The sequence below is a fragment of the Corvus hawaiiensis genome, chromosome 5 (assembly GCF_020740725.1).
Source record: "Corvus hawaiiensis isolate bCorHaw1 chromosome 5, bCorHaw1.pri.cur, whole genome shotgun sequence".
Taxonomy (NCBI): Eukaryota; Metazoa; Chordata; class Aves; order Passeriformes; family Corvidae; genus Corvus; species Corvus hawaiiensis.
The window spans coordinates 1,377,167-1,401,555 of NC_063217.1; the positions used below are offsets into that span (position 1 = coordinate 1,377,167).

A 24,389-nucleotide genomic window follows, 5' to 3' on the forward strand; every position below is an offset into this window, starting at 1 on the left:
TCACTCCCGCCCAGTGCAGTGACACAGGACAGGGACTGCTCCGGTCACTCCTGCCCAGTGCAGTGACACAGGACAGGGACTGCTCCGGTCACTCCTGCCCAGTGCAGTGACACAGGACAGGGACTGCTCCGGTCAGTCCTGCCCAGTGCAGTGACACAGGACAGGGACTGCTCCGGTCACTCCCGCCCAGTGCAGTGACACAGGACAGGGACTGCTCCGGTCACTCCTGCCCAGTGCAGTGACACAGGACAGGGACTGCTCCGGTCACCTCTGCCCAGCAGTGACACAGGACAGGGACTGCTCCGGTCACTCCCGCCCAGTGCAGTGACACAGGACAGGGACTGCTCCGGTCACCTCTGCCCAGCAGTGACACAGGACAGGGACTGCTCTGGTCAGTCCTGCCCAGCAGTGACACAGGATAGGGACTGTTCCGGTCACTCCTGCCCAGTGCAGTGACACAGGACAGGGACTGCTCCGGTCACTCCTGCCCAGTGCAGTGACACAGGACAGGGACTGCTCTGGTCACCTCTGCCCAGTGCAGTGACACAGGACAGGGACTGCTCTGGTCACTCCTGCCCAGTGCAGTGACACAGGACAGGGATTTTGGGAAAGCCATCCAAACCCCATTAACGCAAAGTGCTGTGTAAAGTTTGGGCATTTTGGGACCTTCCCCTGACCTTGTGCCAGGCCTTGGAGCCCCCTTGTCCCCTGCCTGGCTGTGATGCCCTGGTTCTCCCCCAGCAGGGCCCATGGAATGCTCTGGAACACCTGGATTTGGGGCAGTATCAGCGTCTCCAGCTCGTGACAGGACTCGTGGCAGCAGCACTGGTGTCACGGGGAGCAGCAGCACACACGGCTCCAGGGGTGGCATCACCGCCATGGGTGCCAGACAGGGGACACGGCCCTCCCTGGGCTCCTGGAATCCCTGGAATCTCCACAGCGAGGGATTCAATCCAGTCCCCCAACCCCAAACCGAGCCTGGGTTGTTGTGCTGGTCCCTGGGGTGGCAGCAGTGGTGGCTGCGTGGCACTGCCATGGCCTGGCTGGGAGCGGACACCTCCCCCATCCCTGATCCTGTAAATCTCCTCAGGGCGTTGTGGTGAGGAGCTCCCTGCTCCAGCACTGATTCCTGGGGTTAATTTTGTGGGTTTATCCCACTGACAGCACCAGGAAGAGCTCAGGATCTGGGGTCAGCCAGAGCTCCCCAGCGCTTTTGGGGTGCAGATCGGTGTGGCAGTTCATGTCCCAGCAGGGACCTCCCGCCAGGGCTCTCAGGTGGCAGCTCAGAAACGCTGTCCCACGCACGGCGGGGCCATAATTCCAGCAGAAATGTCTTCCTGGGAATTTCCCCACAGGAAATTGCACCTCCAGCCCCGGCAAGGCTTCAGGAGCTCCCCCTGTGACCCCACATCACCCCCCCAGCTCCTGCTGGCCCCGCTCCAGCAGCCAGGAAAGGAACATTCCCTGTGGGACTGCACCGATGCCAGGGCCAGGAAACCATGGACAGAGGAGCTGTGGCCACCTGGATCCTGGGAGAGCGTCCCCAAAACCCCGTGGGGACCTCGCAGGGTCACATCAGGGGGGATGAGCAGACCTGGCTGCCCTCGCCTCCCTGGAATTCCATTAAATGGCACCGGGACACTGCACCAGCCACCAACAAATGTCCCTGATGGACACCAAACTTCCCAGCACGGCCAAACCACTGCTGGGAATTCTCCTGCTCTCCTGCCTCCCTTCCCATGTGGAGAACTTCCCTGTTGGAAGCACCTGGATGCCTTCTATGGAAATGCCTGGGGCGGCTTTTCCTGTGGCACCCAGGAAAATCGATACAGGAATCACCCAGGGCGTCCCTTCCAGCTTTGGGGACACCCTGGGGGCACCTCAGAGCCGGGGGGGAGGGGGGGGGTTAAAGCCAGTCCTGGGGTGGAGCTGCCCCATCCTGACCACGGAGGGAATGTGCTTTTCCAGAGGGTGCTGCTGGGTTCTGCTGGGTCCTGGTGGGTTCTGATGGATTCGGGTGGGTTCTGATGGATTCTGGTGGATTCCGGTGGATTCTGATGGATCCTGGTGGATTCTGATGGGTTCTTGTGGATTCTGATGGGTTCTGATGGGTTCTGATGGGTTCTGGTGGATCCCGATGGATCCTGGTGGGTTCTGATGGATTCTGGTGGATTCCGGTGGATTCTGATGGATCCCGGTGGATTCTGGTGGGTTCTGATGGGTTCTGATGGGTTCTGGTGGATTCGGGTGGATTCTGATGGGTTCCAGTGGATTCCAGTGCATTCTGATGGATCCTGGTGGATTCTGATGGATTTGGGTGGATCCTGGTGGATTCCGATGGGTTCTGGTGGATTCGGGTAGATTCGGGTGGATCCCGGTGGATCCTGGTGGATTCCAGTGGATTCTGGTGGATCCTGGTGGATTCTGATGGGTTCTGGTGGATTTGGGTGGATCCTGGTGGATTCTGATGGATCCTGGTGGATTGAGATGGATTCGGGTGGATCCCGGTGGATCCTGGTGGATTCCAGTGGATTCTGATGGATCCTGGTGGATTCTGATGGATCCTGGTGATCTCCCCCGCCCGCAAACCCCCAGACCCCTCAGATCTGCCTCCCTCCTCCCTCGGGGAGTGGTCGGAGGGGGCCCCTGGCTGAGCCATTTATTTATTTTGCCGGTGCCATATGAAAGGCAGCCCCGGGTGTTTCCATACGAGGCGGATAGGTGCTTCCAACACTGACATCCTCCAGGAGAAAAATAGGCAGGAAAGCTCGTGGCGCAGCAGTTTTATTGTGTTAATAAGTTTGGCGTCTATAAGCACCATATGTAAATGACTGCTATACTGCCTTGCTGCCATTTAACATTATGTTGGGGAGGTGAGCGGGAGCCAAGTCTGCAGCATTTCCATTAATACGCCGTGAGCTGCCAATTCCGGAGGGGTTTTTTTTTCTCCCTCTTTTTTTCCCCCCCTTTTTTAAGAAACGGGAACGAGCGCGGCGCCAAAATCCTGCCTCGGACCCGTCCGTTGGGTGGGAAGTGGGTAAATATTGTGTTCATTGAGCCCTCGAGGCAGCTCCAGTGCTTGGAGCCGCGCTGGGGAATCCTGGTTTGCGGAGTGTCCCGGCCCTGCGGCTGTGCAGAGGGAGCGGGGCCGAGGGATGGGCAGAGCCGCTGCCAACGCGGCCGTGGCCGTGCCAGAGGTGCCGACATCTCCCCGTTCCCCCTTTCCCGACAAGCAGGAAAAAAGAAAAAACAAGGGGGAAGAAAATGAAATATAAGTGCTGTGAGTTTCTTCCTCCTGCAAGGGATTTTCAGCAAATTTCTGTTGAATCAATGGTTCCGTGCAGTCATATGGATGGCAGGCTCCCAGCCATTATTAGTGTAAACAGATTTGTGAGCAGTATATTTAGCTGTTCCATATTGCTTTTAGGAAATGTGCACATTTCCATGGCACACACTTCCAGAGGGCCATACCCTGCCACAGCTCTGCAGGTGGGGACGGGGCCGTGCCGAGCCTCCCGTGCTCCCCCCCGACCTCTGCCCCGCCCGGGAGGGAGCCCCGGGCTGTCGGAGGGGGTCGGTTGCCCCCCGTGCTGGCTCCTGTTTGTTCCACCTGTGTTTCACCTGGAGAACAGAGCTGGTGGGGAGGGGATGGCCTGGCCGAGGCCACGCTGATCCCTGAGGGTTGCAGAGCAGGGATCCGGCTCGTGGAGGAGGCATTTGCAGCAGGACAGCTCCTGGGGTGGGTGCCTGGCATGGATTTGGGGCTCCCGGGCATCCAGCCCTTCCCAGAGCTCTGTGGGATGAGGTGGGTCGGTGGTCAGGCACTGCTGGAGTGGTTCCTCATGGGCGGGGTGGGGAAGCACCCAGGGAACACTCCAGGATCCCAGTGACCCCGCCACCCGGGGACTGTGCTGGATCCAGGTGACAAATCCACTCAGGGACCACTCTGGGATGCAGGTGGAACATCCACTCGGGAATGTCGCTGGGATGCAGGTGGCACATCCACCCAGGGACCTCGCTGGGGCGCAGGTGACACAACCACCCACAGACCATGGCAGGGTGCAGGTGACACCTCCGCCCCGTGCCCGGGACACAGCAGCCGCATCCCTGCGGCACTGGGAGGGATCCGGCCCCTTCCTGCTCCTCCCGAGTGCCCCATCCCGGCAAAGCTCCTGCGAGAAGCGCCAATCCCGAGCGGGCCGGGGCCAAACCCCAAACGTGCTAAAAGCGACCCCAGCTCCCGGGGAAAGCCTCCAGCGGCGCCGGGAAGGAGCCCCCCGAGTCCTGTGCGATGGATCCCTCCCCCCAGCATCCTTACACGACTCCCATTTTCCTGCCACCCCAGGAGCGAGCTGGATCAGCCCCTTCCAGCCCTCCCCCGCTCGCTGCACACCCCAAACCGCGCCCAGAGCCCGCTGCGGCTCCCGCGTGCCGGGACAGCCGGGAATGTGGGGCAGCCCCCGTGCCGGGGAGGGGGCCACGATGCGGCCCGAGGGGCTTTGCTATTTTCCTTCGCCAGCCCGCGTCCCGAAATAGCTGCGGGAGCGGCTGGCACGGCAGGCACGGAGCAGCGCCAGCGGCTCGGCGGCCGGGAAAGGCTCGGGCAGCGGCTCTCCATGGCTACCCAGCCCCGGCACAAGCATTCGGGCTCCGGGGGGAGATGCCGGCCCCTTTCATGCCGGAGAAAGCCGCGACATCAGGGCTCTGTTGTTGGATGTCACCGTCTCCCTCCCACCGGCGTGAAAAATCAATTAGGAAGAATTAGCGACGTGTCACCGGGGCTGGGGAGGGGACAGCTGCGGGCCCCGTCCTGCACACGGACACAGCGGAGGAGGTGGCTCTGTGTCACCGCTCCCCTGGCTGTCCCCAGCGCCCTGGCACCGCTACAGCCCCAAAGCCGGCATGCCCAGGCACACAAATCCTTTGGGATGCGGATTCCCAGGCTGGGCACTGGGGTCACTCCAGCACTCCCTGCCTCGCTTCCCCCATCCCCGCAGTGGGGTTCGGCTGGATCGCAGCCCCAAACCCTGCAGCATCCCTGGCTGGAGAACCCATTCCCGCGGTTCCAGGTCGGGAATGATCCTCTGGAAATGTAACTCGCACCGTGTTGCCTCTTTTCCCTCCTCTTTCCGTGTGTGTGTGTATATATATATAAATCAGAAGGAAAAAAAAACCCTCCCAAACTCTGATTAAAATCCCTTTTTTTATTCACCTGCCCATCTTTCCTGTCTCCATCTCCCCTTCTATCCAAACTCATAATTAATCGCTCAAGGCAAAAGTAATGAATGTTAATTGGCCATCTGTACAAAGACTAATTAAAATCTACCATGCTGGGGATTAAAACATACCTATAGCAACTGCCTGAATTGAGAATGAGACAGAGGAGAGATTGAGAAAACAGCTGAAAGGCTTGTGCAAAACGCAATCTCGCTTAGGTGTGAGATGAGTTGCAGCTCCGAGATCTGAGATGCTTTATTATTAAATTAAAAAAAAAAAAAAAAAAAAGGCGGGGGGAGGGTGGAGAAGAAACTTCTGAGCTGGGAGCTGGTTTAATGGGAAGAAAGGCCGCGGGAGATTTCAAAGGAGGAGTGACCCCAACATTTCGCGTCGGGTTTGGAGGGGGATAAAAACTGCCCGCTCCCCTCCCTGCCCGCAGGAAATATTCGGTGGCGTTTGCAGCTTTTTTAGGGTTTGCGGGTGTGAATGAACCGCGCCGGGGACCAGGAGTGGGGAAAGCAGCATTCCCTGGATTTGGGGGGGTGAGGGAGGGAGCAGGCGATGGGGCACGGCCGGGGCTGTGCCCGCTCTGCCCTCGGCCGCCCCGTTCCCTCCTTTGTCCCAAAGCCGCGGCTTTGCAGCGCGGCCCCTTTGTTGGGAGGGGTTGGAAGTTGGGGGAATATTCCCAAACGAAGGAGCGGCGCCGATGATTCCCAAGGCTGCTGTTCCTCCTCCTCCTCGGGGCTGCGGCCCCACGAACCCCTCGGTCCCTGTGCAGCCCCCGCACCCTCCCCGTGCCGGGCTGGGTCCGTCCCACCTGGCCCAGGTGTCCCCTCCGGCTGGTGACACCGCTGCAGGTGGCAAGAGGAGCCCAGGGCTGGAGGGAACCCTGGGGGATGCTGGAGGGTGACAAGGAGGCCGGACCCTCACTCCAAACAGGTCCCCCGGGCTCGGGGCAGCTCCGGGATGTGCAAAATTCCGGTTTTTAAGTTAAAAAAATCAGGACCAAGCGCTCCAGCCACAGCTGGGGCTGGGTTTGTGCTGCAAGTCACCGACCTGCGGCTCCACCGCCTCGTGTCCCCGAGCGGCTCCAGGCCGGGGATGTCCCCACCCGTCCCCCGCACGTCCCGAAGAAGCCCTTTTTAATCCCAGCTCTCCGGAGTCACACCCCAGCAGCCGCGCCCCCGTCCCCCCGGGGTGCCGGCTACCCCCGGCACTGCCCCCATCCCTCCCGGGGGTTTTTGGGGTGGGAGAGGGGGGCGCTGGGGAGGCGGGGGGAGCCTGGGCACCCCCTCCCCCGGGAGCGGCGGGGCTTTGCAGCCGTGCCGGGAGCGCGGGGCTCTGCTCTTGTTTTCTCAGATTCGGCTGTGTTTACTCCCAACACGAGTGACCGCCGTGGCCCCATTACGGCGGCACTGACAGCTCGGCTGACAAGTGCGCTCGCGGCAGGAATGTGAATGCGGCTCCCGGCCCCGCCGCGCCGCTCGCCCGCCGCTCCGGCAAAATCGGCGGCCACGGCCTGGCCAAAGAGCCGGCGGGGCGAGGGAGAGTCCCCGAGCAAGGAGCCGGGCTGGGTTTGCCGCGGGATCCCGCACGGGGCGGGCGCAGCGCGGGTTGCTCGGCCTTTCTATGTGAACTCCGTGCGAGGGTCTTTCAGAGCCTGCCGGGATGCCAGCGGGAAGGACGGGGAATTGTTGGGATTATCCCTGGTTGGCCAAGGACTGAGCCATCAGCACAGGAGGGATGCGAGGGGTGGGCACGGCTTGGTGGCCCTCGCTGGTGTGAACTCGGTGCTGAGGATCTTTCAGAGCCTGCCAGGATCCCAACGGGATGGGAATGACAGGGGTTCTTTGGGATTATCCAGTGCTTGGGAAAGGGCTGAGCCACCAGCACAGGAGGGATGAGAGGGGTGGGAGCCTGGTCGCCCTTTCTGATCCAAACTCAGAGCTGAGGATTTTTCAGAGCTCGTTGTTATCCTAACCCTAAAATCCCTGGAAGGACAGGGATCCTCTGGGATTATCCCGTGGTTGGGAAGGGCTGAGCCACCACCACAGGATGGATGTGAGGGATGGGAGCAGCATGGGTTGCTCAGCCTTTCTGTTCCAAACTCAGAGCTGAGGATTTTTCAGAGCCTGCTGGCATCCCAACGGGAATGACAGGGATTCACTGGGATTATCCAGTCCTCAGGGAAGGGCTGAGCCATCAGCATGGAGGGATGAGAGGGGTGGGAGCTTGGTTGCCCTTTCTGATCCAAACTCAGGGCTGAGGATCCTTCAGAGCCCTCTGTTTTCCTGGCGGGAAGGACAGGGATGCACCGGGATTACCCCGTGCTCGGGACTGCCTGAGCCGCCAGCACAGGAGGGATGAGAGGGCAGGTGGAGGATGAGGGAGTGCAGGTGTGGCACAGGATGGGCAGAGGAGGAGGAGGATGTGCCCGGCTGAACCGGTGGCTTTGCTGAAGGAAGGGGACAGGGAGGAGGACAGCACAATGTCCCCAAATCCCGGGGGAGGCACGGGAGGAGCTCAGCCACAGCCTGGCTTGAGCCTGACAGGAGAGCTCATCGGGAACTGCCGTGACAGGACAAGGAGTGATGGGAGCAAATTGCAACAGGGCAAATTTGGGTCAGTCTTAGGAAGAAATTCCTCCTGTGAGGGGGTGACATCTGGCACAGGTTGCCCACAGAGGTTTTGGATTCCCCATCCCCGGCAGTGTCCAAGGCCAGGTTGGATAAGGCCTGGAGCAGCCTGGGATAGTGGGAGGTGTCCCTGCCCTGGGACTAGATGGGCTTTAAGGTCCATTCCAACCCAAACCAGTCTGGGATTCCAGGATTCAGGAAAGACGCTTGAAAGGCACCCGGCTGAGTGAGACAGAGCCTGGCTTTGGGGTGGTGTATAGAAAAAACAAGGGAAAACGCATTTCTGGCAGCTTTTCCCACTTGGGTGGAGGCGGCTGTTGGTCTGCAGAGCCCAGATCAAACCTGGTGGATTTTGGTCAACACCAGCTCCAGGAGCGATGCCAAAGTCAGGATCCAGCCCTAGTCCAAGTCAGGATCAGGCCCTAGTCCAAGTCAGGATCCAGCCCTAGGCCCAGCTTGGATCCAGCCCTAGGCCCAGCTTGGATCCAGCCCTAGTCTCACCTTGGATCCAGCTCTAAGCCCAGCTTGGATCCAGCCCTAGGCCCAGCTTGGATCCAGCCCTAGTCTCAGCTTGGATCCAGCCCTAAGCCCAGCTTGGATCCAGCCCTAGTCTCACCTTGGATCCAGCCCTAGGCCCAGCTTGGATCCAGCCCTAAGCCCAGCTTGGATCCAGCCCTAGGCCCAGCTCAGCCCCAGCCCAGCGGTGCAGCCGCTCTGCCTGCACCAGCCCAGGGTGGTTTAATTAATCACAGATCATTTCTGCAGTGTCTCCCCATTACCCTCCACAGCAAATTAACTAATTACTCATTAAGGCTTTGGAGCTCTCTGGGACAGGACACTCCACCACAACCCCTCTGCTCCCTGCTCCGGGCTGGGTTAATCTGTGAGCTCCTCACTGGCCCGGGGCCCTCGTTACTCATTGCTGGCTGCTCCAGGGACCTGGGTCACCAAAGGGTTTGGGATGAAGGGACCTCACGGATCATCTTGTTCCATGGGCAGGGACACCTCCCACCATCCCAGCTGGATCCAAGCCCCAGTGTCCAGCCTGGCCTTGGACATTCCCAGGGATCCAGGGGCAGCCCCAGCTGCTCTGGCAATTCCAGCCCAGCCCCTCCCCACCCTCCCAGCCAGCAATTCCTTCCCAACATCCCAGCCCAAGCTCCCCTTTCCCACTGGGAAGCCATTCCCTGCCTCCTGGCCCTCCAGGCCTTGGCCCCAGTCCCTCTGCAGCTCTCCTGGAGCCCCTTTAGGCCCTGCAAGGGGCTCGCAGCTCTCCCTGGCTCCTTCCCTTCTCCAGGGCAACATTCCCAGCTCTCCCAGGCTGCCTCCAGAGCAGAGGGGCTCCAGCCCTGGAGCAGCTCCGGGGCCTCCTCCGGGCTCTCTCCAGCAGCTCCACGTCCTTCTGCTCTTGGCCCCAGGGCTGGGGCAGCTCTGCAGGTGGGCTCTCACCTGAGGGGCCCAGGGACAGAATCCCTGTGGTGGAGCTGCTCCTCAGGCCACCAAAGCCAGGGGACAGCGAGGAGGGGACACAGCTAAAAATGGGTCACTGGGCTGGGAGTGAGGATGGCCAGAGGGGCAGGAGGAGGACGTGCAGCGAGCTCAGTCCGCAGGAGGAGACTCTCTGAGGACCCTGCCAGCTCAGCAGAAAGGACTTTGTTGTTCCAGCCCTCTCAGGCTCGCTGAACACCCGGCACACCCCAGCACGGCTCCACGATATCCCACAAAACTCCTGCCGTGTCACAGTGGGAGCTTTTGGGATGGTGGACGTGTCTCCGTGGGCGCCTCTGGGGCTGCGCAGGGTGGGGGTCCCTGTGAGGGCAGCCTGGGCATCCCCAGCTCTTTCTCCCCCCGCTGGGAGCACTTTGAGGGGGGAGCAGCTCCGTTACCTTTGGCCCTGGGCAAAGGCAGCTGCTGTTTGCCAGCCCGGAGCTGGGGCACTCGGTGTCCCGGCCAGAACAGCCGAGCTCAGCACTTCTGGGCACCGGGACAATAAAGGTCGCGTTCTCCCCGTGCTGGGAAACCTTTCAGGAGGGGCAGAGGAGCTCCCTGCTGGGCCAGGGCCAGCCCGGGGCAGCGGCCCAGATTTGGGAGGTCAGGGGGTGAGCTGGGTTTCATTTGGGCGGCTTTGGGGGGGATTTAGGGGCTCAGCCCCGCTGCTGGCCCCGGGCCCTGCTCGCACCCAGGGAAACAAAACCCAGCAGTGTCTTTGGCTCCTGCATGACCCAGCTCAGCCCATCCCACCTCGGGCACAAAGGGCACAGTGTGTGCCCAGCACGGGGAGGGGGCTGGGGAGGGTCCCCAGGGCCGCTCACGCAGGCGGTGTCACCTCAAAGCATCGCACAGACCCCTCCCCTCCTGCCCCAAACTGCTCATGAGGCCGGCATGGGGCTTTCTGTAGCATTTTTTTGGGATTTCACACGGGGAGGCACCTGCACAGCTCCTGCTCCAGCTTTATCTCCCTCTTTAGGGGGAAGGGAAAGGGGGAAAAAAGCGGCAAAAGGGATAAAATACCCTACCCGGGTTTTTGCTGTGGGAGGCAGGGTGGGAAGCTGTGGAATTTGGGGTGAAATCAGACCTGCCTGGAGGGACACCCCATGGGTGGAGGATTTTTGGCCTTGAAAGCTGCACTTGATTCCCAACAGGGAGAACAGAATCCCTGGCTCTGTCTGGGATAGAGGGCAGGGTGGCTGATTTTGGGGTGATTCCCTTCAGGGTTCATCCCCAGCCCAGGAGACAGCGCTGTCCAGATCCCGTGGCTCCCATGGGGACACACGAATCCATTGGATACCCCTGGCCAGGTGAGCGGTGAGCTCCTGCCTCTGGGATTAGGAGAGCTCCAAACTGCTTTCTTTTTAACACCCTTTCGACTCCGGGACGCGGGGCCTCAGTTAAGAAATGAGTGGCCAAGGGATGGGTGCAGAGGCAGGAAGAGGCTCGAATCCCGCTCGGTCCCCTGCCAGCATCCCGCTGCTTTTCCAGGGGCATTCCCGGGCTCCCCGCGCCAGCCGGGCTCTGTTACCCGGTCTCGGAACGCCCTCAGCTGGTGACACAAAATGCCGGGAAAGGGGAATAAAAGCTTTCATGGCATTTTGCCTTCGCACCGCACAGCACCCCCGGGGGCAGGGGTTGTTCCCTGGAGCGCAGGGAATGGTGGTGCCCAGGGCATGGTCACATCCATGTGTGCTGGCACCTGGGGGATGGGGGTTCCGGGGGGATGCTGGTACCCAGAGATGCTGGTGCCTGGGGGATGTTGGTACCCATGGAGATGTGGGTACCTGGGGGATGCTGGTACCATGGGGATGGTGATATCCAGAGGATGCTGGCACCTGGTGCACGTTGGTACCCAGAGGATGCTGGTACCCAGTGGATGTTGATATCCGGGGGACGATGGTACCTGGGGGATGCTGGTACCTGGAGTGACGATGGTATCCAGGGGATGCTGGTACCAGGGGGATGCTGGTACCCAGGGGATGATGGTATCCAGGGGTTGGGGATATGCAGAGGATGCTGGCACCTGGTGCATGTTGGCACCCAGAGGGTGCTGGCATCTGGAGTGATGATGGTGCCCAGAGTGATGTTGGTACCCAGGGGAGGGAGATATCCGGGGGATGCTGGCAGCTGGGAATGTTGGTACCCAGGGATGCTGACACCTGGTGGCTGCCGGTACCCTGGGGATGGTGATATCCAGGGGATGCTGGTACCTGGGGGATGTTGGTACCCAGGGATGCTGGTACCGGGGGGATGTTGGTACCTGGTGGATGTTAGTACCTGGGGGATGGGGACACCCAGGGGAATGTCCCCAAAGCGTCACTGTCAGTTCTCCCTGGGCAGAGCTCTGCTCCAGCAGTGGGAATCCCAAACCCAGCCCATCCCTGGGGATCACAGACTGATCCCAACACCAAAGAGCTGCACAGGGAAATGGGCACACTTTGGGGATGAAACCCCGAAAAATGAACCATCCAGGAGAGCCGGGAGCACAAAGTGTGGGATGGCCATGCTGGAGAACAACCCCCTCCATGGAACTGTGAGCACGAGGCGGCTCTCACAGGGAAATGCAGGAGTGGGAGCCCCAGCCCATCCTCACATCCACGGCATTTGCACTTGGGATGTGCCTGGTGCGTGCAGGTTCCCCTTGGAGCAGATGTGGAGTTTCAAGAGCTTGGAGCTCCAAGATGGATTTTTGCTCCTGCTGTTTGTGGGGAGAGAGAAAAGGGGCTGAAAAATGATCCAGGGCCAGCACAAGGGACAGGGACCTGTCAGAGCAGGGTCAGAGGAGGCCCCGGAGCTGCTCCAGGCCTGGAGCCCCTCTGCTCTGGAGGCAGCTGGGAGAGCTGGGAATGTTGCCCTGGAGAAGGGAAGGAGCCAGGGAGAGCTGCGAGCCCCTTGCAGGGCCTAAAGGGGCTCCAGGAGAGCTGCAGAGGGACTGGGGCCAAGGCCTGGAGGGCCAGGAGGCAGGGAATGGCTTCCCAGTGGGAAAGGGGAGCTTGGGCCGGGATGTTGGGAAGGAATTGCTGGCTGGGAGGGTGGCGAGGGGCTGGGCTGGAATTGCCAGAGCAGCTGGGGCTGCCCCTGGATCCCTGGGAATGTCCAAGGCCAGGCTGGACACTGGGGCTTGGATCCACCTGGGACAGCGGGAGGTGTCCCTGGAACTGGATGGGATTCAAGGTCCCTTCCCACCCAAACCATTCCATGGATTCCCCTTCTCTCCCACAGCCTCTCCGCCTCTCTCCGCCGGGATTTCTCCAGCATCCCCTGGCGCTCCCTGGGTGCGATTCCCTGGAATGACTCTCCCGTTCCATGGCACTCCAGCCATCCCACGTTCAGAACCAGCTCCGTGCTGGAGCCCCCTGCTCCTACTCCGGGAATCCAGGGAATGATGCCATTCCCGAGGCTGCTGGAGCGAGCTTGGGAAGCTCTGGGGTTATTTTTTGCAGGGAGCCAGATCCCAAAAGAATATTCCTGCCCAGGAGGGGTTGGGACAAACCCACACGGCTGCAGGTGAGGAGAGGGGGGATTTTTTAGCAGCAGAGATTCCAGGAAGGGTTCCCAAACCACAGAAACCCCAGCAGGAATCAAATCCCAGAACAACATTCCCATTGCCGGGGCTGGGAGAAGCAGAGGGGCTTTTTGCTAATAAAAGTTCCCCAGGCAGGGAGGAAAGCTGAAACCAGGCCCAGGACTGGCTGGGGAGGAGGCATTTATGAGCTGGACAGGATTAAATGAACCCAGAATTAATGAAAGGGCTCAGACAGGGCAGCACAGGACTCCAGGGGGGAATGGTGGTGCCGTGCTGGGTGAAGCCAGTGCTCAACCCCAGATCCTCCTCCCACTCTGCCAAGGATTTACCCACCCTTAAAGACACAGCAGAAACCCCAGAGCAGACATTCCTAACGATTTTAATGATTTTGAAACTTTTAATGAGTGGAGAGACAGGGGGACAAAAATCTGAGCTGCAGGGTTGGGGTGGAGGCTGCAGGGAGGGGGCACAGAGGGGCACTGGGCATTTCCAGGGCACATGGGGGGTGCCACTGGGCTCCAAACCAACTGTCCTGCATCAGCTTTCCAGAAGGGAACTCTCTGTGTGTCTGTGGCTGCTGGAATCTGATGGGAAAATGACAAAAAACCCCCACAAATAATTAAAAGGAAGGGAATGAAACCCCAGAGCAAGGCTTGGACCCAAAACATGCAACAGGAGCACGGCAGGAACTCAGGGCTGTGTCTCCCTGCTCTGACCAGGTTTCTGTGAGCTCGTGACCCCAGCTAGGCTCCCAAAATTCCCAATTCCTCCCAGGCCAGCTCCCTCTCCTGGGGATTACCGGCCTTCCTGGAAAAACCACTGGGACAGGCTTTGCTGCATCCTAACCCACAGATCTCCAGAGACAGCCCCAGCACCTCAGGGGGACTTGGGGTCCCTGGTGGGCAGGGGACAGGGTCGGGGCTCGGGGGGAACATCACCAGCCCCAGGAATGGCTCCTTGGGGACTTTTTCCTGCGGGGCAAAGGGGACAGACACGGGGACACTCAGCTCCCACCCTGCTGTTGGCTTCTCTGGGACCTCCTGGGGCTGGCAGGGACCTCTCTGCCCTGGCCTCGTGTGCCTGGGCACCCCTTGGCCCCCACAAACTCCTGTGCAGGAGCGTCTTAACCTCCCAGGGCCATTCCCTTGGGAAAGCCACCTCTGCTCCCCCATCCCCGGGAGCTGAGGAATTCCTGCCCCTGCCAGCCAGGGCTCAGCAGCAGGAGCTGCTTCCCAACCCCCTCAGGGCACCAGGGGTGTTCATAAGGCACACAGGGGTCTCTTAAAAGCTTCCCAGACCCCAGGATTTGCACAAGGGCCTGCTGGAGGCACCAGGAAAAGGCCCAGCAGGAAGCAAAGCAGGAAGGCAAAGGTGGAGCTGGCAGGAGCTCAGATGTCGTAGAAATCCACGTGTGCCCCAGAGGGAAAGGAGTCCTCCTGCAGGAGCTGGAGCAGCTTCTGGGCCGACACGGAGCTCTCGATGAGCTGCCCGTTCTCCTGCAGCCTCTGGAAGTGCTGGCGCATCCCGGGGTCTCCAGTCTTGGTCCGGGCCAGGAGCTGCATGTCTGTGTCCAGAGGGCCTGGAGAAAAGAAAAAAATCACCTCAAAAAATTACCAAAAAAAAAAATCACTTAAGGAGAAAGGAAAATCCAGGGGTCATTTTCCCTCTGCTCTGGAGGCAGCCTGGGAGAGCTGGGAATGTTCCCCTGGAGAAGGGAAGGAGCCATGGAGAGCTGCGAGCCCCTTGCAGGGCCTAAAGGGGCTCCAGGAGAGCTGCAGAGGGACTGGGGCCAAGGCCTGGAGGGCCAGGAGGCAGGGAATGGCTTCCCAGTGGAAAAGGGAGCTTGGGCTGGGATGTTGGGAAGGAATTGCTGGCTGGGAGGGTGGCGAGGGGCTGGGCTGGAATTGCCAGAGCAGCTGGGGCTGCCCCTGGATCCCTGGGAATGTCCAAGGCCAGGCTGGACACTGGGGCTTGGATCCACCTGGGACGGTGGGAGGTGTCTGGAATTCTGTGATCCTGACGGAAAAGCTGGATGAGAGATGGTGTTTGAGTCCAGCACGGGGAACTGTGGTCCCAATTGTGCTGCTCAGGGCTGGAGGGACAGGAGCAGGGCTGGGCCGCAGGAATCTTCACTCCCAAAGGCAGGATGAGGTGGATAACCATCCGTGAGCTGCTCTCCTCACCCGGGGCGTAGTTGAGCACACGGACCCCGGGCTCCTCCAGCGCCAGCACCTGGAACAGCATATCCCGGGCAGCCTTCCCGGCGCAGTACAGCGCCCAGCTCCGGAACGGCTCCCGGGCACACAGCGACGAGATGTTCACCACGGTCCTGCTGCAGCCAGGCCGCGCCCCAAAGGCCCTCAGGGCTGTGGAGGTCAGGCACAGCGCCGAGCTGATGTTGAAGGAGAAGTAGGTGTTGATCTCCTCCAGGTCAGTGAGGTCCAGGAAGGATTTGGAGACGTCTCCCAGGGAGCCTGGGAAGCACAAACGTGGAATGGTTTGGGTTGGAAGGGATCTTAAAGAACATCCAGTCCCCACCCTGGCATGGCAGGGACACTTTCCACTGTCCCAGGGTGCTCCATGGCCTGTCCAGCCCGGCCTGGGATATTTCCAGAAAGATGGAAAAATGAGTTGTTACAGATGGGATCAACCGCAAAACAGATCCCTTTGCTCCCACATTCCACATCCAACACTTCCAGAGCTTTGGTGGCCCAGCCCCTGCCAGGGTCCCAGCCCAGCCCAGCCCATTCTGGGTCACACTGACCCAGCAGTGACAGGGGACAGGGACCTGCCCTGCCACCCCTCTGCCAGCACAAACAGCTCCCACTCTGGAGTACAGCGTGCCCAAGGGCCACCACGGGCCCTCCTGCGGGCCCTGTGCCAGTCAAAGGCCCAAATCTTGGAGCACCCATTTCCTACGGAACCCACGGGTGATTTACAGCGACAATGGGTAAAAAGGACACCGAAGGCATTAAAGGCGCGAGGAAGCACCCACAAGGTGGGGCTGGAAGTTTGCCTGCAGGTTTGGATTTGGGGAGCAGAGGGACAAGAAGGTGCAGGACGGGAACCAACTGTTCCTATGGCACAGTAAAACTGAGAGCAGCAAAGCACTGCCAGAGACCCGCCCCCCCAATTAACTCCTTTAATGAGCCAACACCCGCACAGGGTGAAGTCCCCGCAGCTCCTTTATTCTTTTGGGTTATGTGCCGGCACCCCAAGCCCGGAGCAAGCCCCGGCTCAGCCGGAGCAGGGCTGGGCTGACCCCGCTGCCCCCGGGGGCGGAGGGCAGCGGCTCGGGGAGGCGGGGGGACAGCCGGGGACAGCCGTGTCGTTACCGGCGTTGTTGACGAGGAGCAGGCGGCCGAAGGACGCGTCCTGCAGCAGCTTCCGCAGGGCAGCGCCCGCCGTCCGCAGCCCCTCCTCGCAGCCCAGGTCGGCGGCCACGCACTGCACCCGCAGCCCGGCGCTCCCGGTGGCGCTCCCGGTGGCGCTCCCGGTGGCGCTCCCGGCGCGCAGCTCGGCCGCCAGCTCGGCCAGCGCCTCCGCGGACCGCGCCAGCAGCAGCAGCACCGAGCCGGGGCCGAGCTGCGGCGCCAGGAGCCGCGCCAGGCTGCGGCCGAAGCCGCGGGAAGCGCCGGTCACCACGCAGGCGGTGGCGGCCCAGGGCCCCGATCCCGGTCCCGCTCCCGATCCCGGCTCCATCCCGGTACCCAGCGGAGGGGGCGTGGGAAAGCGCCTGCCCACGTGACCCGCCCCATTCATGCCCCCGCCGCTTCGTGAATGGCCGCTCCGAGCGCGCGGGCAGCTCCGCCGGCTCTGATTGGTCGCCGCCGGCTCGGCCCTCTGCGCGCGCTGTGGGGCGTGGCCAGCGCGGTACGCCCCCTTGCGGCCGCTGTGAGGGGGTGCGGCTTCCGTGAGGGAGCGGCGGAGCGGGAACAGGAACGGGGCCGGCAATGGGACCGGGAACGGGCCCGGGAACAGGAACAGCAACGGGATCGGGATCGGAGCCAGCAACAGGAACAGGAACGGAAACAGTCTGGTAATATGGCTGCGTCCCTGGAGCGCCGGGCTCCGCCTGCCCACAGCGTGGCCGTCCTTGGCCTCTCCCCCTTTTCAATGCAGTTTTCAGTATATTTTACAAATATTTTTAAATCAATTTTTAATCCTTTTATATATATGTATTTTTTTTCCCCCTCAGCGTGGATGTAAATTCCCTTTCATTGTACCTGCTCAGCCTTGTCCCCTTGCCCCCTGCCGCTCCTACAGGACCACGCTCCAGCAAAGCCTTCCGTCTCCTTTTCCCTCTGCAATCCCAGTTTTTGGCACCCAGCACTGCTACTTTACTAGGAAGTGAACGCCCTGTCAGATCACAAAAAGCCCTAAAATCCTTTTCAAAAGTAAATATCTCTGTGCATGGGGGTGCAGACAACTTTCAGGGAGGGTTTTTCCAAAGAACACCTGGTTTGTATGGAATGAGCTGGCAGCAGGGCTTGCATTCCCAGCTGTTCAATCCCGAGGCCAGATGGTTCCAGGCAGGTAATGGAGTGGGATTTCACTCAATTAAGCAGCCACAGACTGGGCTGGAACCCTCCAGCGCTCTAATAAAGCATTAAAAATTCATGGCGTGGCAAAAACCCAAGAGTGGTATTTGTTTTGCTAAAGCAAATCTTACACATTCGGCGAAATTAAGATCATCAGCAAAAAAATAAGACAGCAAATGTGTATTTTTTTCACAAGTAGCTTCTTGATGGCAGAACTTGCTTCAGTCACTGCCAGTTCCCCCCTTCCCACTTTGGCAGCTCCAGTCTCCTGCATCCATCACGATTCCTGCCCTGCTTCCCAGCCTGGCACCCCACACGGAGCTGGGCCAACTGGGAATGGGCAGCGTTTGCTGGGCTTTCCTTCCAGCCACCCAGTTCTTCCATCAGGAGATTCCTGATCCCTGGAAGCACTCAAGGGGACTTGGAACAGCTGGTGGAAGGTGTCCCTGCCCGTGGCAGGGGTTTGGAATGGGATGGGCTTTAAGGTCCTTTCCAACCCAAACCATTCTGTGGTTCTAAGCAGGAGTGAGGGTTCAGGAAGGATTTTATTTTTAGCTGATAAAAGTTGCTTGTGCTGAAGTCAGGTAAAAATCCCATAAAATATCAGGGGGAAGGAGCTGGTGACCAAATGAGCCCAGAGCTGGAACTGAAGGGCAGAACTGCAGGGAAGTTACGGAATTCCAGAATGCTTTGGGTGGGAAGGGGTCTGAAAGCCCATCCTGTTCCACCTCCTGCCATGGGCAGGGACACCTCCCACTATCCCAGCTGGATCCAAACCCTGTCCAGCCTGGCCTTGGGCACTGCCAGGGATCCAGGGGCAGCCACAGCTGCTCTGACAATTCCAGCCCAGCCCCTCCCCACCCTCACAGGGAAGGTCAATCTCTAAAACTCCAGAAGTTGCTCCACATCCCTCCCACCCTGGCACAGGGGGGACTCAGTGCACTCCAAACCCCAGTGGTGACGTGGACGGATCCCATGGAATTCTCTGGTGCTGGGACAACACAGGGCAGGCACCTCTCGGCCTTCACAGAACCAGGGGCAGATGGAGCTGGATCCAGAACAGCAGGAAATCCACAAAACTCTTCCCATCAGTGGTCAGGCTTGGGATGTAGTTGGGAGAAGCAGCACTTGGTGTCAGGGAATCACAGACCCCTCAGCCTTGGAAAAGCGCTCTGGGAGTCCAACCATCCCCAGCACTGTCCAGGCCAGCACTTCCCCGTGTCCCCAAGTGCCACATCCGCAGGGCTTTAAATCCCTCCAGGGATGGGGACTCCACCCCTGCCCTGTGTCAGTGACATCACAAATCCAGAGGGATCTGTGGGCAGTCCCTTCCAGGGAAAGCCAGGAGGGTTTCCAGAGGGGAAAGCCCATCCCAGGGCAGTGGGAATGCCATGGAGCTGGGAATGCCCTGCTGGGACACTGCCAGGGCTCCTCGGAGAGGAAGCTCTGAACTCCTTGGGCACAGGACTGGCACCAACAGCTTTCAGGAGGAGCACCCCAGGATCCCTGGGGATCTCTGTCCCACGGCAGCAGGGCAGGGCTGGCACTTGGCACCCTGGCTGTTGTCACCGTGGCTCCCGGGGGCTGCGGGCAGGGCGGGTGTGGCCTCACTCCTGAGCTCTGCTGTTGGTTGAGTGGCCCGAAGGCCACCCCAGCTGTGGGGCCCCATCGTGTTCACAGCTCGTTGTGTCACCTCCCAGGGACACCATGGCTCTGGTGATCCTGGCTCCGGCTGTATCCAGCTGGATTTACGGCAGGAAGGATAATGGGATGGGGCTGAGTGGCACAGCAGGATCCTCGCTCTTGCAGCTGTCTGTGATGAGAAGTGGAGTGTGCAGGGAGGAAATCTCCCCTCATTTTGGGATGAGAGGTGGGATCTCCCTCCTGCTCATAAATTGTGGCCCCTCCTTTGCCATCCTACAGCCCCAAGCACAGAATTCCCATTTGGAGCAGCCCTGGGGTGGGGATTCACCTCTTTGGTCTTCAAATCCTGCCTCAGTGAAGCTAAGCCATTCCATGTGGGATTTGGGAGCACTTTAGAAATGCACAGCTTGCCAAAAGATCTTCACCCCAAAATTGCCACCAGAGATCCCTGAGCTGTATTTAATTAAAGCAGAAACTCAGATTTGAAAAATCCTCCTCCAAGGCTGAAGCCAGAACTCCACGGCTGAAATCCATCTTCAATCTGTCTGAGATATTTTCCTGTATTCAGATGAAAAGGCGGAATAAAACACATGAGAAAACAAAAGCTGTGTTTAGGAACATCCAGGTGTGTCCCAACAGGGATTTGGGGAACACACAATAATATTAGGCTTAAAACTCGATTTCAGTCCTTAAACGTAACACAGAGCAGGACTTCAAGCACCGAGCGCTGTGGCTGGAAAGTGTGGATTTATCCTGCAGGAGTACCTGGCGGAAGACTGGAATATTTCGTGGCGATGTGGACGGATCCACGTGGGGGCAACAAACGCCAGGGAGCCAGGGCCAGGCGAGGGCACCTGCCCGGGGCGCCATCCCTGTGAATCAGCCTGCGGAGCCCCTGGCATTCCGGGCTGGCTGCTGCGGGTGGCATCCCAGTGTGTGGGATGGAGACGGGCGGCGCGGAGGGAGCTGTGCCCTGCTCAGGGGTGGCAGCGGCTCTGCCGGCAGCTGCCAGCCTCCCTGCAGCAGGAGCAGCCCTGGCCCTGTGGCTCCTCTCCATCGCAGCCCAGCCCTTTCCCTTCTCCCAGAAAAGGGAAACCAAGCCGCGAGCTTCCCGCTGGACGGGGCAGGATCGCATTGCATGGGCACAGGGGGTGCTTGCAGCTGGCACCGCTTGGAAAAATGTGGAATGCGGCTGAGGGAGGGGGTAAATGAGAGGCAGGCGGCTCTGCGGGAGCAGGGATGTGTTTATTCCCTGGAATCGGCGCGCAGGGTGCTAAAGGGCAGCCCTGGAGAGGGAATCCGGGAGCAGGGATGTGTTTATTCCCTGGAATCGGCGCGCAGGGTGCTAAAGGGCAGCCCTGGAGAAGGAATCCGGGAGCAGGGATGTGTTTATTCCCTGGGATCGGTGCGCAGGGTGCTAAAGGGCAGCCCTGGAGAGGGAATCCGGGAGCAGGGATGTGTTTATTCCCTGGGATCGGCGCGCAGGGTGCTAAAGGGCAGCCCTGGAGAGGGAATCCGGGCTGCCGCACCCCCAGAGCAAACAGGAGCGATGGCTTCGGGGCTGAGTCAGCACCGGGCGTTGTCACTGCGCCGGAAATCCCGGGGTTTTCCTTGTTCGGGGAGGGAAAGCAAAGCCCGAGGGTGCCCAGCCTGCTGAGAGCTGGCGGTTTGGTGAGGGCAGGAGGGAGAGCAGGAGGAGAGGGTGGGGATGGAGGAGAGGAGCGTGGAAGCAGCTCCAGGACTCCAGTCCTCATCCCAAAAGGAGGCACCTGCCCAGAGAAGTTGGTTGAGACTCCCGGAGTGTTGCTGCAGGAGGGGTTTTCCAGGTGAACAGCATCTGGCCTTGTTTGATCCTCTCTTTCCACTTTTAATTCCCGGGTTTGTGGCTAAACACATCATTCCACTGGGAAATATTTTCCTGAATGGCTCTGGAGAGACCAGATTTAAGCTTGGCTTGGCATCGTGCCCTCCTGTCACTGCTGGATGGAGGGGAGGAGAGCACGGAGCCACCTGGAAGATCCAGCAGGGAGAGGGGGAAGTGGAAAAGGAAGGAGAGAAGCCAGGAGATGTTGCAGGAGTTCAGCAAAGCAACCGCACAAAATGAAACCCCCAAAATAAACACAAGAGCTTGAGGTTGTGAAGTTCAATAACAAGGAGATAAATTCTGATAATGGTATTGCTCCAGGGATTCGGGACAGCTGCTCCTGGGTTTGGGAAGTCATGGACAGAGGCAGATTGTTGAACCAGCAGGAACTTGCACACGAGGCTCCTCCAGCTCCCTGACCCATCCCACTGATTTTTTTAGGAAGTTTTGGTCTACTAGGGAAGTTGTGGAGGCCTGGAAAACACTGCAAGGTCAGCAATGAAAAGGGAGAGGTTTTAAAGCATTATAAGGCTGTTGTCAGCTCCATAAAACCCAATTACATGGAGCTTCATTAGGAGGAAATTAAGGGAACATAAAAGGGTTAATGGCAGCCAGACGGGTTCAAGGCAAACAGAATCTGTCAGGCAAAGCCAGTCTCGTTTTTCAAGGACTGCGAGCTGGGCAGAGCCATCTTTGCTGCATTTGTGTCGGCCTCACCCGATGAGTTGATTAATAAATTCCAACAATACCCATTCAGCATGTTTACAACAGGGACTGGGGGAATAAATAAATCAATAAATCAAAAAACTTCTTGTGGACAGGCTCTCAAATGGGGCAAAGTTTGTGTGGCAGCAAATAACAAGGACAAATCCCAGGCAGATGCCAGCAGCGAATATTTGTGTGAAGGGGACCAAGTGCCACGCGTTTGGGGACAAAGAGTGGGGCTTTTCTTACGGGATGGAACGTTTCATCCCTGACCTGAGCAGAGCTGAGGGCGCTGGTGGGGAATCAGCTGCACCTGAGGCTTAGAGTGACCCTGTGGCCACACAGCGCTGGGGAGGAGCAGATGGATGGTGTTCCCTTGGTGTTTTGGTTTTGGGGACCATTTGATTTCTGTTCCTTGCTAACCCCATCCTGGGCTCATCCTCAGCAGCACCAGAGGTTGAGGGAGGGGATTTTCCCCCTCTGCCCCGCCCAGGTGAGACCCCGCCTGCAGAGCTGCCCCAGCCCTGGGGAGGATGTGGAGCTGCGGGAAGCAGGCCGGAGGAGGAACCCAGAGATGCTTTGAGGGTTAGAGCACCTCTGATACAGACACAGGCTGGGAGAGCTGGGGATGTTCATCCTGGAGAGGAGAAGGATCCAGGAAAACCATATTGCAGCTTCCAGTGCTTAAAGGGGTTCTAAAAAAGAGGGAGAGTGACTTTTTATATGAGCAGATGGTCATAGGACAAGGGAAATGGTTTTAAACCAGAAGAGGAGAGATTTAGATGGGATCTTAGGAAGAAATTGCTGGCTGGGAGGGTGGGCAGGCCCTGGCACAGGGTGCCCAGAGCAGCTGGGGCTGCCCCTGGATCCCTGGCAGTGCCCAAGGCCAGGCTGGACATTGGGGCTGGGAGCAGCCTGGGGCAGTGGGAGCTGTCCCTGCCATGGCAGGGGTGGCACTGGAGGGGCTCTGAGGTCCCTCCCAACCCAACCCATTCTGTGATTTTAAATTCCCATCTCTGGGATTTTAAATTCCCACTCTGTGCTCACGATCCCTTGTACCACAATCCCCTGGGCTGAGCAGCCTCCTCACAGCAGATCCAGTTCTTGAGATCCTCATTTGTGACAGCACCGAGCCAGCCCTCAGAACTGTCCCTGGCCCTGGTGCCAGTCACACCCTGTCATTAAACCCACCAAGGATCGTTACCAGCCGCTCCCTCCTGGCCCTGCTGTTCAAACCCGTTTAAATCCCAGGAAGAACCGCTGCCTGCAGGAATATTGGCTCATTCCCGACAGCACAAACCCCGCTAATTTCAATGACAACAATAATCCTCTTATCTGCTAGCAGCGGTGGCACCTCCAGATGTCACCGCGGCGCCGGGTGTGTCCCGCACGGACAGCCCGGGATGCATTTCCATGGCCACAGGCAGCTCCTGGCAGCGGGCTGAGCTCCAGCGCGGTTCAGTTACCGCTGGGCTGCTCCTCGCAGGGCGAATTCCCGGAGGGATTGTCCCTGTGCTGCCGGGAGGGATCGCTGGAAGCTCCAGCCTTCCGTCCCCAGGGATGCCCGGCGTCTCCAGAGGAGCTGGTGGAGGCTCTGCAGTGCTGGGAACAGCTCCCGATCCAGCCCCAGATCAGGATCCACCCTGCGATTTTCATCCCCTTTCCTCCCGCTGCTGATGCGTCTCTTCAGTTCTTGGTCCTCGGAGAGCTTCTACAGATCCCTGCCGTGACACTGTCGGAGGACAGATTTCCTGCCTGCTGTCACATCCAAAGTGACGCCATGTTAGGGAAGCGATGGGAAGAGTTGGTGAACTTCACATGAACCGAGGGAGTTGGAGCGAGTCTGGTGAGGAGTGGCCGAGGAAGTTGGGAAGGGGCTGGAGAATTCCTGAGGGAGCTGGGAAAGGGGCTCAGGCTGGACCAAAGGAGGCTCAGGGGGGACCTTGTGGCTCTGCACAAGTCCCTGACAGGAGGGGGCAGCCGGGGGGGTCGGGCTCTGCTGGCAGGGAACAGGGACAGGAGGAGAGGGAACGGCCTCAGGCTGGGCCAGGGCAGGCTCAGGGTGGATATTGGGAATATTCCTTCCTGGAAAGGGCTGTCCAGGCCTGGCAGTGGTGGAGTCTCCATCCCTGGAGGGATTTCGGAGCCCTGTGGATGCGGCACTTGGGGACATGGGGCAGTGGTGGCCCTGGCAGTGCTGGGGAGCATTCGGGCTCAATGATCTTCAAGGTCTTTTCCAGCCTTAATGACTCCGAGTTTTCACCAGGCTTTCCTCGCTCCTCCTGTGTTGTTCCAGTCATGGTGCTTCATTTTGGGGAGCTCTTTTATGCCCTTCTCATTTCATTAGGTGACAATACAGGAACGAGATGAACTTTGAGGTCCCTTCCAACCCCAACCATTCCATAATTCCGTGTTATTTGAGCCAGCAGCGTTCCACCTTCACAAGCAGCAGCGGGGGAGGCCCGAGCTGTGCTCACACAATTGGAATCTTTTATTTATATCTGAGAGGGTGAAACAACAAAAGCAAAGGCAGAAACCCTTGGCGGTATCCACAGTCTGGGATTCCTGCTCTCCATCCCATCCCGCTGTGGCATTCCCGTGCAAGGACAGCACCTGATAAGGTGTGGCTGGGGACGGGACATTCCAGCACTGTTTTCCCAACAGGAATTGGTAACGGTAACAACCAGCTGCTTCCAAAGGGAGTCACATCGGGAGCGGCAGCGAGGAGACCTTGACCTCCAGGGATGTTCCTGCAGGACGCCGGT

The 24,389-nt window shown here is 59.4% G+C and overlaps 1 protein-coding gene across 2 annotated transcripts; it reads right to left on the bottom strand.

Moving 5' to 3' along the window:
• Positions 1 to 13,233: 13,233 nt before the first annotated feature.
• On the bottom strand, positions 13,234 to 16,606 carry SPR (sepiapterin reductase). 2 transcript variants are annotated; one of them, XM_048305150.1, is made up of 3 exons: positions 16,206 to 16,606; positions 15,103 to 15,344; positions 13,234 to 14,449 (listed from the first exon to the last, which is right to left on the bottom strand). In XM_048305150.1, exons 1-3 carry the CDS (start codon positions 16,570 to 16,572, stop codon positions 13,994 to 13,996), a joined length of 1,065 nt encoding a protein of 354 aa, XP_048161107.1. In that variant the 5' UTR covers positions 16,573 to 16,606; the 3' UTR covers positions 13,234 to 13,993. The 2 variants fall into 2 exon arrangements, with proteins under 2 accessions (XP_048161107.1, XP_048161108.1); XM_048305151.1 differs by having other exon boundaries at positions 14,167 to 14,449; positions 15,054 to 15,344; positions 16,206 to 16,604.
• Between the last annotated feature and the right edge of the window lie 7,783 nt (positions 16,607 to 24,389).

What these genes read in the sequence shown, in the direction of transcription:
- SPR (XM_048305150.1), bottom strand. Translation starts at nt 16,572, where the DNA reads ATGGAGCCGGGATCGGGAGCGGGACCGGGATCGGGGCCCTGGGCCGCC. An exon ending in GCTCCTCGTCAACAACGCCG is followed by an intron (nt 15,345 to 16,205) that starts GTAACGACACGG and finishes TGTGCTTCCCAG; the next exon opens with GCTCCCTGGGAGACGTCTCC. An exon ending in CCCGGGATATGCTGTTCCAG is followed by an intron (nt 14,450 to 15,102) that starts GTGCTGGCGCTG and finishes TCTTTTCTCCAG; the next exon opens with GCCCTCTGGACACAGACATG.